The sequence below is a fragment of the Corvus brachyrhynchos genome, unplaced genomic scaffold (assembly GCF_000691975.1).
Source record: "Corvus brachyrhynchos isolate BGI_N302 unplaced genomic scaffold, ASM69197v1 scaffold29, whole genome shotgun sequence".
Taxonomy (NCBI): Eukaryota; Metazoa; Chordata; class Aves; order Passeriformes; family Corvidae; genus Corvus; species Corvus brachyrhynchos.
The window spans coordinates 1,162,015-1,177,057 of NW_008240033.1; the positions used below are offsets into that span (position 1 = coordinate 1,162,015).

The 15,043-nt window shown below is 38.2% G+C and overlaps 1 protein-coding gene across 1 annotated transcript in view; it reads left to right on the forward strand.

The window, feature by feature from the left end:
* Positions 1-783: 783 nt before the first annotated feature.
* LOC103622092 (V-type proton ATPase subunit S1) overlaps positions 784-15,043 on the forward strand; it is a 51,486-nt gene continuing 37,226 nt past the window's right edge. The window contains exons 1-5 of the mRNA XM_008640986.2: positions 784-1,006; positions 7,210-7,336; positions 7,439-7,507; positions 13,199-13,392; positions 14,430-14,473. Of these exons, the coding sequence (XP_008639208.1) occupies positions 894-1,006; positions 7,210-7,336; positions 7,439-7,507; positions 13,199-13,392; positions 14,430-14,473 (547 nt within the window). The 5' untranslated portion in view covers positions 784-893. The remainder of the gene's footprint in view (positions 1,007-7,209; positions 7,337-7,438; positions 7,508-13,198; positions 13,393-14,429; positions 14,474-15,043) is intronic.

The following is a 15,043-nucleotide window of genomic DNA, read 5'->3' on the forward strand; positions in this document are numbered from 1 at the left end:
TTCTTTTGTGTATGATCTCTAATGTCCTGTTCTGATGGTGAGGAGGCATTTGTGCCCAGAGCTAAACACGTGCTAAGACTGCTGCTGCCTAATGTAGTCACAAGGTGTAGGAACAGCTCAGTGTTTGGCAGGCACAAAAATGTGTGTCAGGGCAATTTGCTTCCTGGCATGAAGGAATTCTCTAAGACTATTTTGATCTTGCATGAGACTTGTGAAATACTGAAGTCATGTCACATTCTGAAGTGATTATAATTTGCCCCTGACTTTAGATATTTTTGATTTCTGGGATAGCATCACTGCATGCTAAAGATAGCTTAACAATTCTGTGTTTCAGTGGCTCTGAACGTGCCATTTTCTCTCTCTCTTCCTTCTTGCTGGAATCTGCAGTTTGTTGCAGATTTCAAACCTGTCAACACCCAAATGTGTGACGCCAGATCTCAATACATGTGAAAAACTAAGCTGAGGGACATGATAACATGTAGCAGGGGAAGAAGATAGAAGTTCTGCAGAATACATTTTGTGCAGTACAGAAAACTTTTCTGTAAACTCCATTTTGAAGTTGTATAACTGTTATCAGCCTGCCTAGGACAGGAGTTTGGACTTCACGACTCTCCCCTGCGCTTGAAGGTTAGAGGAAACTGTCAGTGCTTTCACTGCAGAGAGTTTTACGAGCTGCTTAAACCACAAACCTGAAAGCATTAAAAATACGAGTGACTCCCAAGTTCAAGTGAAGGAAGTTCATGTTTTGAAAACCCCCCCTGCTGTTGGAGAGCAGCGCCAGCCCGCAGCCTGGCTGAATCCGGCCAGCAGCAGCCCGAGCTGGAAGTGCAGCTGTGCACACGCTCGGGCTCTCCCGCTGCAGCTGGCAGTTCCGCAGGCCCTCGCCTGGAGCCATGACACGGCTCTGCCCTGCTGCTCCCGCCCGGCTGCTCTGCACCCTTGCTGTGCTGCTCAGAACCTCTCTGGCAGTGGATCATGTGCCGATGCTGCTTTGGTCAACTCAGAGGTAAGAAATCGAGCAAAAGTATCCCTGCTTATGCTACTGCTCTGTGTGTGTGTGCACAGAATATATTGTGCCATCGATGGTGGTAAATCAGCTCTGGGCAACGAAATTGTCCAATAAATAAATTTGCACCTTGGCCATCAAACAAGCCAACAGATGATTTTACCCATTTTTATTTATAATTTTAGTGTTCTACATTGAGCAGAAAGAAGTAAATAAATTCTGTAAAGTAAAAATCTGAAGTAGATGTGCTTTATTCACCCTAAGGCATCTTTGAACTCCACTGTTAGAGATGTTGTTGACTTAAAGCCACAACATAAGGCAGTGACACAAAAAAGGAGCTGACCAAAAACTGTGTGGCAGTTTTTTCAGTCTTGCATTTCCTAACTTCTGAACCCTGGCTTTTCACTTTAATGTTCTTTTAAATACAGGTTCTTAAATACACTGCTGTATGTATATGCATCACTTGTTACAAACAACTGCAGTCTTGACAGATCCAGAGACACGTGAAATTCAGGGGTTTGCGTATATTTATGAAATAGGACTTTGAAGCTGTCTTGAAAGAACCAGATGTAGACCTCTTCTGTCCAACCAGGAATTTTATTCATGCTCACTTTAAGGATTTTGTACCATTACTTGGGATTTCCAGAAATATGGCAGGTTGGGCAATGCAGTAGTTTCAGGTGGATACTGGATATGAAAAGTTTTCAGAAATCTATGGGTCACTTATTTACCACCTTTGCCATGATGTTTCCTCTTCTTTTATGCATTTCCAGAACCTGAAACTCTACATATAGAAATCTGCAAGTTTTAAAAAAGTTTGATTTTGTAGCTTTCACTTTTTTTCCCCCTGGAAGAAAAAAAATGGATGTCTCAATGTCAAGGCATTTTTATATTCAAAATACTTAGTGATTCACCACTATGGAAGACAGGCACATATGTGAGTATTAACCCCTGCATTTAAAAGCAGAAAAAATGTTGGAAAGCACTGTTCTTAGGTTAAAAGTGGTCCTAAGCATCCAAGAAAACATCAGTGCTTCCTTTGTCCTACTTCCTGGTTTATATAGAAAACACACCTGCTGTAAATATAAACAAGATCTTATCACTAAATCCCATGTCATAAAAGTAAACTTTCCATCAAGATGCAATTAACTCCCTGTTCTACTGCAGATTTTTCTGGTTTATACGAATCTATGGCAAGAAAATCTGTACACTGGACTGGTAAACAGTTTCATGTTTCCAGAAATAGAACCTTTTATGGAAGAAGTGTTCCTCCTACCATGATATTTGCATTTTGAAAGGAGAAGTTCTTGTGGGGCCAAAATTAGTTCTGGTGAAGGTCAATGAAGCAACTGAAAAGAAGGGTTTTGTTATTTTATAAAATAAAGTAACACCAACAGCAAGTTGGTTGCTAACCCTTAACTCTGTGCTTTACATCTTGGTGCTTCACAGAGATGCAAGGTTTGCAGTGTGTGTTCTACAGGCCTGTGAAATTTGGAAACTACTATTAAGAGTTTTTGGAAACTACAGAATTGCAGCAATTACCAATGGATTTCTGTCCACTCCATAGGAACATATCCCACTGGTTTAAAAGTTTAGCTGTTCATTAATCAACAGAAATTGCGATTCACTGGTCTATCACTCTTTGCCAGGGTATCTGTTAGGATTTGATATCGAATAGTTGAAGGATACTACATTTTGTTGTAATTTAGAACTAGCCAGAGTTTGCCAAGCCATTATCTCAGGACAGCTGTATTAGGGAATGTAACACTTTAAAGTCTTTTATGCATTATTACTGTACTGTAATCATGGTATTAAAGATAATGTTAGATGCCAGATAGAGATGAAACCTGCAGCTGACAAACAGATGCAGTGCACAAAGCAAAGGGAAGTGTGGTATCAGTTCTTACAGAGATATTAGTAAATCAAATACCTCTTTCCTCTAGAAAGAAAAATGCAGATCCCTACTTGGAGAAAAGTGTGTGTTTTTTAAAACACAACATTCTTTCTCAATTTAACTAGGGAATAACTCAGTATGTCATACTGTCCTGTTTTTCACAAAAGAATACATCACTGAATAAATTTCAAATAACTTTGGTGTGGAAAAGTTGACCTTTATTCTACATCAGCCTTTAAGCTAATATTCCCTGGTTGGTTTTTTGAAGCAGGAAAGATTGAAAGGCTCTTCTTGCATATGATACACAGAAGAAATTTGATTTAGCCATTTTGAACCAATATTCAGAGGAATTTCTTTCCCTCCACAGATAAAGAAAAGGAGTTTGAGGAAATAAATTCATTAAAATTAGCTTTTGTGATTGCCCCCTCGTGTTTGTTTTAGGAATGATTTTTGCCTACAGTATTTTAAAATATATTACTTCCTTTTTTTTTTTATGCTGTGCTTATATATGGAAAATAATCCTTTTCTGGCAAACCGAGATTATAAGTGACTTTGAGAAGATGTTAATGCCAATTAGTACCTTTGCACTTTTTCCTAAACTACAAGGACTTTACTGAAAAATCTGCTGAAAGAAGGTGTAACATAAAAGGGAAAATTTTTTTTAGCTGTAATTTTATTGGATGCCTATGGAGACTCTGCGTGCCAGTTTACTTCTGCTGTGAAGGGGAAAATCTGATTTCTTAGATGGTAATCACAAGGTGACTGATAGAGACAACTAGTAAGAATAACTTGTAGAAAAGAGTTCCAAAGCCAGCTACAAAGCAAAAATGTAAGGTCATGAGTTAGAGTGATAGAAGTCTTGTTATCTTCCCATCAGCCTTTCTGGTGGGTTCAGATACAGGAAGTCTTGAAATCTTTTCTTCCATCAAACCTAATTGCTCAAATTCCAGAAAGAATTCTGTTCAGGGAAGAATCTGTATGCTTACTGTTGTCATGTCAGAGCAGTGAGTTATAAGAACGAAGCAAAATATCAAGCTAAGCTTGCTTTCCTCACTTTCTTTAGTGCATTGTTGGACTGTTGGAGGAAAGAGAGAGCAGTTGAGTTTTAAGTTTCCTCAAACTTAAAGCTTCCATGAGATTCCTTAAACCTGTGTGGCCCTGCACACACATTAAAGCACATACATCAGCAGAGATGCTTGTCATTTTGAGCCCCGGTGGTGCTGTGGCGGGGAGTCCGATGCACTTGGCACAGGGATGAGTGTACAAGGCTGTGGGTCTTTGGGCACAGGGTTTTGTGTGAGCAGTTGATAACAGCAATCAATATGCGTGCTGGCCTACTGCCGGCTTCACACCGTGCCATCTGTCACTGAGGTGAGGAGTGCAGTGGGATGAGCTGGGTGACTCTGCTCAGGGAAGCACATCATCAGTGTATCTGTGACCTGTGGCACTCACAGATCTCTGTTTCACCCTGCACTTCACAGTAAAGCACCCAGTAAAACATACTGACTGGGCAAGGAAGCTGGTGGGGGGCTGGAGCACAAGTCTTGTGAGGGGTGGCTGAGGGAGCTGGGCATGTTTAGCCTGGAGAAAAGGGGACTGAGGTGAGACCTTATTGGTGTCTACAACTCCCTGAAAGGAGGTTGTAGCCAGGAGTGGGTTGGTCTCACAACTAGCAAGTGTGTGGATAAGAAGAAACAGCCTCAAGCTGCGCCAGGGGAAGTTTGGGTTGGATATTAGGAAAAATTTCTTCACTGCAAGTGTAGTCAGGCATTGGAACAGGGAAGTGGTTGAGTCAACTGGAAATGTTCTAAAAACACATGGATGTGGCACTAGGCACATGGTTTAGAGGTGGACGTGGCAGTGCTGCATGGACGGTTGGACTTGATGATTTTAGAGGTCTTTTCCAGCCTAAATATTTCTATGGTTCTACTTCCTGTCTGAACCACACTGAGAATGTTGTTGCACTGAGCGGACAGCAACAGCCCCCTCAGGGAAGGATGTCGCCTTCCCAGCTGCCATGCACAGGGCTCACCAAATTGTTTAAAAGAAGCAAAATAAATGCATGCATGATATTGTGAATATAAGTGTTAGGCAAATGCTGCATTCTAATAGAATTATTAACCAACTGATGTAGATGTTTTTTATGATGATGAAGTTACTGAAGTTTACTGCTTGAAAGTTAAAAAGTGTCACAAAGGGTTTTTTCAAGGTTAGATAGCAAGAACTGCTTCAAGGAACAGGGAATTTCTTAGAAGCAAGTATGCTTTAAAAGAGGATCATTAAACTTCTGAGGTTTTGAGTTCACAGCAAAAGCCTTTACCATTGTGCTGCTGCAGATAATTTCATTTTGTTTGATGTGCTTTCTGTTACCTTTTATTTTTAATTGCAAGTCCCCAAAGCTCTCAAAAGCTTCATTTTTTTCTTCTAAGATTAGGTATGAAATGGATTTAGTTATTTTTAAAAGAAACATACTAAGATATTCAGTGTCATTTTCTTTCCCACAAGACATTTTTTATCATCTCTTAATTTGATTTATCTGCTTTTCCTTTAATATCATTAGTATTTTGGTGTGGCCATGCAAGGCAAAAAGTCAGCATGAAAGTCAGTTCCTGAAGAGTCATTTCAAAATCTTTGGGACTTTCTGTGTTTTCAAATGTATTCATTTTAAAGATTTTATTTAATTTTTTGAAATTGTGAATTTTGTCTTCTCTGAAAAGTTGAGGCATGCCTGTTACAATTTCTGAGTTGTTTATGTTCATAAATATATGTTAACGTGGATTTCCAAGCAAAAATTAACAAAGAAATGAAGATGCTGAGTAAAACTAAGAAAATACCAGATAATTTCACCAATAAAAACCCATTTTGTTCATCTCAGCAAGATTTATTTCTAAAGCTTAAAAAGTGACAGGCAAGAGGTCTACTGGAATTTAATTATCACATCTGCAGCATGTTGTCCTGAAGGAGCCGTCCACATACAGAGTTTGCTCTAACACTTTCCCAAACCCCAGAGTCTGAAGTGAGATAGGTATCATCTGGTGCTGCAGGACCGTGCTGGTTTTATCTCTGCCATGGGTGCAGTTTGAGGCTTTCGATTCACTTTCAGCAATCTTCATTGGAATTAACAGGGAAGACTTGGGAGTGCAATATAGGTTTTCTTTATCCAAAAAACAACATTGAACCCCACCTATGTGTTCATTAACCCTGTTCTGCCTCCATCTTAAAGGACTGCAGAGGTTGTTCTCATTCATAAAAGCTTACTGTGCAAGGGTCATTTGCAAATTGCTTTGGGTTAGAAAATTTAATTTGTATCTCAACTTGATCAAGTTGCAGTCATATAATAGCTGATGCTAGAGCACACAACTATTGCCTATATCCAACTCTTTGTAATTAGAACCAGTTAGAGTGTCTGGAATACCTGTTTTCTCAGGCCTTAGCAACTGATGTGTACCTGGGTAAAGGTGGGAGATTATGCATCAAGGTCATGGTTTTCCACAGACAGTTTTCATTAGTCAAAACACCAAGGATACAAATGTTCATAAACATTTTCATCCATATAGACCCATGTTGTGTACTGTTAAAATCCCAATGAGGTATTGAAAGAATAATGCCACCTCTTGTTTTGCCTGTTTTCTGTAGCAGCAAAACTAAATAGATGACTTATTTCTCTGTCCCGTCCTCATAGTGAGAGGTTCACAAAAGAGTGTAAGCTGAGTGCCTTGGGTCCTTCCATTCAGAAGAGCTCCTGCTGCTGGGAAGGTGGCTTTTCTGAGCAGCTGCTGTAGAATGATTCCTTCATCATGAAAACCTTAGGAGAAAACTTGTTTACAATAGCACTGAAAGGACACTTCTACTAACAAATATTTTATAAAAAAATAGTACTTTATGACAACTTGTGATCTAGTCTGAGTTCTACTCCTCTTGACCTTCATCTGCCAGCACTGCAAAGTGTTTTGGGAGTTAGGATGCCCTCTGGGAATTCTCTCTGGATGTTTTCAACATATTCTTCTTCATTACACTTAGCAGGTAACTTTTTTTGGAAAGATGCAACTCTGCTGTTGTACAGAAACAAGAAAATAGAGAGACACATTAGCTCTATTCATTCTTACTGTAACACAGTCAATTTGATGTGTAACACAGGCATATGTGGGCAAGTTCTTTTTCTCTTGAGTAGAATGAAAGTAAACTGAACTGCAAAGTTGATCTTAAACTAGAAATGATGATTTCATTACCTGCTGCTGCATATTTAAAGGCAGAAGAGGTATCATCATTGGCAGCAAATTTTACAGAAAAGGAAATTATTCCTTTATAGATCTCAGTGGAATCCAGGCCCTGCTACGCACGAAGGACACATTGTCTCAGCACAGGAGCTGATGGAATTCTTGCAACCTCTTTTTACCCAGAACTCCAGAAACCTCGTCTTGTTCCTGCAAGATAGGGTACGTAAACCATTTTTTTTTCTCACCAATACTGAGCACGAGTCTGTACCTAAATGAGATGCCATGGCTCCTTCTCACCAACCTACTCTCTTTGTTTTTCAGCTTAGCATAGATGATTTCACATACTTCAGTGAATCCTATGGCAACAAGAATCCGTTTCAAAATGTTCAGGCAAGCATTTATCTCTTTTATTTCTTTATGTGCAGTATCTAGAAAGAGAAGTAAAAAGAAAAATAAAGATGTAAGAAAGATGCAAACAGAAAATAATTGGGAGAAGGAAACTGAGTTGCAGAAGTTTTCCTATTTAAATTTTTGAGATTATTCCAGTTTAAGCTGATGTGTTAAAGGAAATCTACTGAGTGTGCAGATATGTGCTTTGTAGCTATTATATTTTTAAAGACTGAGTTGTCAAAATTGTTCATAACTGACAAAATTGTTCTTAAATATGATGCAATTTTCTATTGTAAAAAACAATATAAACTTCAAGACTAGCACCCCAAAATTCTGTTTTGAAGCCATAGGAAGAAAAGAAGTTATAGGAACCAGTCATTTTGGTCTTATTTTCAGAATTTAATACCTATTTTGTTTTCACAGAAATTGAAGCTCATTTAGGGAGTTAACTGTTTTATATTTGTATTAATATATCACTAGATGCTGTATTGCCTTAATCTTGATGAAAAAAATAATGCTAGTTGATTAATTTGAAATAAACTCTAGGCACAGAATTTAAGATGGAATCCTCCTGAGTCAGTCAACAGCTTCAAATTCTGTCCTCACTGAGGTTTATGGATTTTGTTCACAGCATCTATGGTTGTACATGACAGTTTATGGAAATGTAATTAGACAAAATGTTCACTTATGGAAGTCATAAAGACATTCCTGGAGGCAGGAACAGAACTATTACTAATGCAAATGGTATCGGAGCACACAAGGAAGTGTAAATTCCCAAGCACCACACAGCAAGCACTATATGTAATTAAATACATAAATATTCACATATTACCCCTCTCTACATCTATACTAAGAACCTCACATCTTCTTTGTATGATTGGAACTGGAGATATTAATCTCTTTGTCATATAACAGCGTTTTAACACTGATGCTGGAAGAGAAAAAATTATGCGGAGTATCTACATGGGTTTTCTGAGGAATGAATGGGAGTCACAATCATCTGCACTGTAAGGATCAGTGGTTGTGTCTGCAGGCAGATGCACTGGTTCTTCTCTGCTATGCCTTATCTTCTCAGGGTTTAACATCTCTGCAATGCTGTGTCTGGGGCAAATTTTTGTTGCCTAACTACAAAACTGGTTTAATTTCAGGAGCTGTTTAAAATGCATTGCAATGCATGATACTGCAAGTTCCTAATAATGTGGTGGTCTTATTTAAGTAGGCCCTGGATGTTTAAGAGGAGGGTTATCAAAGTGTTTAACACATTCTTCTTTTGCCTTGTAATCAGGACTCCGTCAGCACTGTAGATAGAGATTAAAGGCTTTAAAGTCTAGAGATGAGTCCAGAGACTGATGGGTTTAGAAATCAGGTGGTGTAAAAGGGGATTTGGGACCTAGTGAGGGCTGGTGAGGAGGTCCTCAGCTAAACAGAATGTCATGTTTAAGTAAATCTTTGTCTGTACCTGGCAGGTCAAAGATTTATACCCAAGTTTTTAACAATCTGAATAAATGTAATCAACTGTTTTCTTTCTGACCTTGCCTCTGTTCCCTCTCTGTCTTGGAGCTGAGAAATTTTTCCTTTTTATGGCTTATTTAAACCTGAAGAGTTTATTTTTGCAAATTGCTCACCTTAACTACAGCACTTCCTACATTTGTTCTGTTGGATTTGGCAGTCTTAATGCTTTTCTAGTGTAGTTTGATGGAGGTGAGGGGCTGTAACGTGAGTGAAAGAAAATGAGATGTATAAATTACATACTTCTTTTTCAGCTAGATGCCCATAGAGAGAGTTTTGTCAATATCTACTGCATAGGGTTTAGTTCTTAGGCCCAGAAGAGGAACTTTATAATCATCCATATGGATGTAGCAGGGTCTACAAAAATTTTCTCAGTTGCTATCATATTACTTGAACTCCACTTGAGATACTTTGAGTAAGAAATCAATTCTTAATCAGTATATGAAAGATTGCAATAATATTTACACAACACAGGACCAAGTGAAAGTCAGGTCTGAATTTTCTCACTGGGGAAAGTAGAATCTTTGATGTTGCATAATCACAAGTTTTTTACCTACACAGTCTATATTATACAAATGATCGGTGAAGTTATAAGTTTTCCATTGCTCTCAAGCATCCTCCTTATGAACTTCAGAAATCAAACTTATTCATAAACCTAAGCTGGAGATTTCATTTAGGATGTATAAGTGCATGTAGCAGCATGTGTACTACAAGAAGAAAGTGTTATTTGAAAAAGAGTTATAGGCTTGTAAACCCCAGAAAGATTTGCAGATATTAGATTTGTTCAGCTGCATTAGCAGCTGTTCTGAGCTTTTGGTATGAATGGGTTTGCATGCAATGAAAGAGTCTTATTTCTAGTTAATACAAAAGGAATCTTACAGGTAGGTCATTTATCTTGAACTTTCAAACAACTTCTAAATTAAATAATAAAATACAAAGATTAGCATTTGGGGAACTTCTTTGTCAAGCAGTCACCTACCCTACCAACTATTTTTCTTTAATATTAGCTTTGGCTTTCCCCAGACAGTGCTCAGCTCCTTAGAACTGCAGTGTGTGTTAACACACTCCAATTAGTGGCCAGCTGTGCAGCTACATAATTATGACTGTAAGTCATTGCCATTTTTGGTCTGATAACTCCATCCTATCCTCACTCAGTGGTCATAGACTGAGCAGTCCTGTTTAGTCACGTGTGATACAGAGGTTCTAATAAAGTTTTAATTGTCTTTATTTTCTCTCTTTTAGTTTTATTATATTATTTCTTGACAAGGGAACATGGACAGAGCTGCATAATAATCAAGATAACAGTTCATAGATTTATTCAGTGACATGATGTTTTGTTCTCCAGCCTTTTCTAAAATATTATTAATATTTAATTTTTTCAATCCTAATCACTATCAGCCTCTGAATTACCATTTTCAAAGAGCTGTTGTAATTCTCAAGGTTTCATTACTGAAGGGTAACACTCAGTTCTGAGTCTATTACCTATTATTCTGTATGTAAAATCAGGTTTGTTTTTCTGTCACCCTGTACTGCGCTAAAATCAATTTACATTTAATCTTACCAGTTATTCAGTTGCCCAAGACGTTGTACCAGAAGCTGCTTCTGTGGTTCATCAGTCAGCCATTGCCTTTACTAACTTGAATAATTTGGCATAATGAGCAAGTTTCATTAGCTCAATATTTATCTTTTTATCAGATAGTTTAGGAGCATATGGAACAGAACAGACCCTAGTGCAGTAACAGATACTTTTTTCTACCCTTTCTTGCTAAATCTTTACCTATCCTTTAGCTACCTTCATGTGAAGACAGCCTCTCTCTGGCCAAAGCAGCTTAGTTTCTTCAGTAGTCCTTACCTCAAGACTCTGCCAAATGCCTTGTCTGGGTTCAAGTAGACTGTACCCTCTAGACCTTCCTTTTGTACATGCCTGTTAACTCCTTCGGGTATTTTCAGCGGAATTGTGAGGCAAAACTTTGTTGTGAAAGCTACATCAAGTATTTTCCCCAGTATAGTCCTTCCTCATTGTTTTAGTCTGTATTTTATTCTTTGGAATGCTTCCTCCCATTCTTGGACTTCAGGTTTGCTTCTCCACAGTCCCTTGGATCTGTCTGTAACCCTCAGAAAAAAAAACTGAGTGTCATGTTTCCCACTGTACAGTACAGCATGGAGCTATTATTGTTCAGCAATAACTCCTGTAGCTGCAACACTGTTTATCAGGTAAAGTACATCAGATCAGTTTTCATTAAAATTATAACTTACAGCTTTATGTGTATATTTGACAGCAACAGCTACAGTGTAAAAGTTTGTGGGATAAATAATTGGAAAGTGAAAATTAAACCTTCCCCTTCTCCTTCCTTTTCCCCTTCCTCTCTCTCCCTGTCCCACTCCTGTTTCCTAGCTACTGTGTGCTTTCCTTTAGCAGAATGCAGAATCAGATGTTTTTCAATATCCTCTTCATACTCCACCCCCTTTTGGAGTTTTCGTGTCTTGAACAAGCATGGTAGCTGAAATCCTGAAATGTGTAAAGCAACATATGAGTATTGTAAAGAAAAGTGCACAACTGCCAAATGGCAAGAAGGACAAAGCAGAGGCAAGGGATCAGATTGCCTACCTGAGGCTAATGAATTGATACCCAGCTGTGTCTTCCCTTCATATGAAAAAACAGCTGAATACCAGGGGCTGGAAACTGAGACAGATGGCAGTGCAGCACTGGCTAGGAGCAGAGGCACAATTCAGATATTACTCAGTGATACACTTTATATCTTATTCTACATTAAATGAGTAATCTGCTTAATATATATCCTTGGATGAAGTGGCTGTTGCCATTCTGGCTGCTGCTATGGGACAAGGGATTAAAATATTGAAAATAAAATCATTGAATTGCTCAGAATTTCAGGTCTAAATTCAAATCTATAAACAAATCAAAATGAAATGTTTCATCTTTTTCTTCCAGGAGGTGCTAAAAACACTACTCAAAGACCTGTACACAAGATCAATGCTTTCTGCTCTATTTTAATTTCTGCAGTTACTTTTCTATCCGTCTGGAAAATCAGACAATGCTGCATAATCCTCCCTTATGAGCATTTATAGAAATGTGAAAGTACCTATAGCCTTTGCCTAGGAAGGAAAATGTGAGCAATTAGAAAGAACCAGAGCAGGTCAGAAAAGTGGTAATCAGTCGAAGAACAGACAAAAAGGAAAAAAGGAATAGTAGGAAAATGTTAGGAACACTGTAACTCTTATGTTTTCTCTCCTTTGAAGAGTTGAAGGGAGCAATGATAAAGCATCTTTGGTTGACACCTGGCATCAGGCCAGGGTCAACCCACCACAATGTCAAATATGGGCTACATTAATTTTGATCATTTTCAAATCTTCATCTTGCATTTTGTTTCCCCAAATATTTCAAGTTAATTTTATTATCAAGAAAAATGCTTGGAAAGATGTTTTTTGGCTATGCAAGTCCCAAACTTCTAGAATAAGAATGTTTTTCAATTCATTTCACTCAAGTATCTTTATCAGAAATTCAGCTATCAGAATTTCTAATAAAGTGAAAGATACCCTGATGCTTTATCTGAACTAATTCAGCCTGAGCTTTATAATTTGTACTTTGAGTATAAAGATGGAAAGTTTATGACATGAATTTTTTTTGTGTTTCTGGAGGCTCTGTAGAGCCTGAAATCTGCAGCTTTCTTTAATTAATTGTTACAAATTAGACACTTTCCTGTACCGTGTGCTGTACCACCAGGATGTACACAAATGCAGGGTGTTTATTATGCAAAATATGACTCCTAACTGAATGGAGCTGCTGGAACTGGAGGTGTCTGACATTGATCTTTCTTACCTCCAAGGGCATTTAGTTAGAGAGTCATCTGAGCTTTGCTTCTGGCAGTACTCATAACCACTACACTCTTAGCTTGAGAACTTCTACATCATCTGTCTCTCCTCTTCCACCACATGTGGAAAGGACAGTAAAAATTTGGTGTTACTGAGTGCTTTAAGCTTGCTACAAGAAAGTTCAGGAGCAGCCTGCAGCCACCATCAGGCTGTGAGAATTCACGTGCTGTTTACTGTGGTGGTTCTTCACCTTGAATATTAAATTAAGGATACATTAAAAAAAGCTTGTGTTTAATTATTAATCAGCTAAATATTAAGCAAGTAAATAAACTGTTCATAAATTTGTTACAGGAAATTCTTCAGTCTTCTCCTTCATCTTTAGTTTTGCCAGCTGTTGACTGCAAGGCTACCAAGTATCTCCTGAGCGTTCTTCAAGAATCGAGAGATTGGAGGTTGACACATGTAACTAATCTCAATGTCTCTCACCTGGAAGTGAATGCATCTAACCCTAACTTACTGGTGGTTCAGCTGCAACCACTTGCCAGGTAGGAGCTTATCCCAAAGAAGAACTGACCCACATGTGTGTGTGATTTTTAGAGCTTTTGAAAATGTCAGTTGTATTCAGGAAATTCAAAAAAACAAAGTGGAAGCTTGTAGGGCTATCAAAATTGTTTCTCTTACAAGGATGAATTCAGTGTTTTTCAAAGTCCCCTGATAAGCTTACCAGGTGTAATAGATGAATTATGTTGAGAAAGGCAGTCAGGCATTCCTATTTTGTCTGCCTCATTATATGAGAACAAAGGGGCAGCTAATAAAACTAAATGGCAACACACTTTTTAGCAGAAAGGCTCAATTACTTTACTCAACACATGATTAACCTGCAGAATTAATTGCTAGAAGGCATTCCAGGAGTCAAAAATACTGGCAGGATAAATAAGCAAGCAAATAAACCTACAGACAAACCTGAAGCTGATAAAGAGCCTGATTTTCCATCACTGTAGAAGGAAGAGGAGGGCTATAGTTTTTCATGTTTCCAGCTCTATGAGGACTGTGACCTAAGAGAGATAGGGAGAGACTATTCCTTCAGGTGTATGTATATTTAGAAAAGATAAGGCACGGTTGCTCAGCTTCTTCTACTTACTCTTCTTCCCAGCCTGTTACTTGGGCTTTTGTACGCCGGTGTAAGGGGCAGATATCAATGTGTCCTGAAGAAACGCAATTCTAGCTGTCATGTCATTACACAAAAAGAGGCATAATGACTATTTTAAGGAGTTCCTCTACAAATGTTAAACAATGGGCCAACACCAAATGAAAAAAAAGCTTCCCAGAGACTGATCAAAATAGTGTCAGCAGTATGGCTTCTCTGCTGCCTAGGTAGTTTGAGGGGTTTAAGAATCAGCTGAAGATGTGGTCCTTGTATTTTTAATGGCTTTGCAGAAGAAAAGGGTCATTAAGAGGAGATGAAAGAATGGCAGAGGGATTGACAGTAATCCTTTTATCAGTCAGTATCTTCATACACTTGATTCACGTCATTCTTGCCTAGAAAAGATTTTTAATTATTTCTCTTTCTCTTTTTCTCTAGTGGTTTAAAAGACATTTTCACCCTGGAAGCAATTGCTGAAAATGGTAAGTAATATTACCTAGATATAACTAACATTTCATCACTTGTGTTTTCACTTGAGTAGGGTGTATTTTCTACTCTCTTGCAACTACTATTTAAAGGTTATTATCCCACTCCCCTTCTACAGTATTTATAACATGTGATTGTCTTAGTGTTGGGATACTAAGTGTCTGATTAAAAATCCATGTGGATACAGCTCTGTGACTCAAAATGTCATGATAATTGTGAGAAATGAGACAACTCTTAAAAAGATTAATTTATTGAAAACAGAAAAATTGAAAAATTACACAAATTAGAAAAATATAAAAATTCGGGATCCTATGGCTCAGTAGATGGTATGCCCCAGGAGCACAGGGATTTGAGATCTTCTGGCTGAGACAGCACTAGACCTCAGGTAGAGAAAAAGAACTTGGAGTGCTGGGCTGACTTTTAGCAGGTCCAAAGTCAAAAAAAATTACTAAAGACTCCTTAATAGGAGTAGGCTTTTAACACCCAGCACCAACATCTCCCACAGCTAGCCTGGAGAGAGCAAGAGGGGTAAAGAGACCCTGCCTCTCTGCTTCATTCTTTTTATA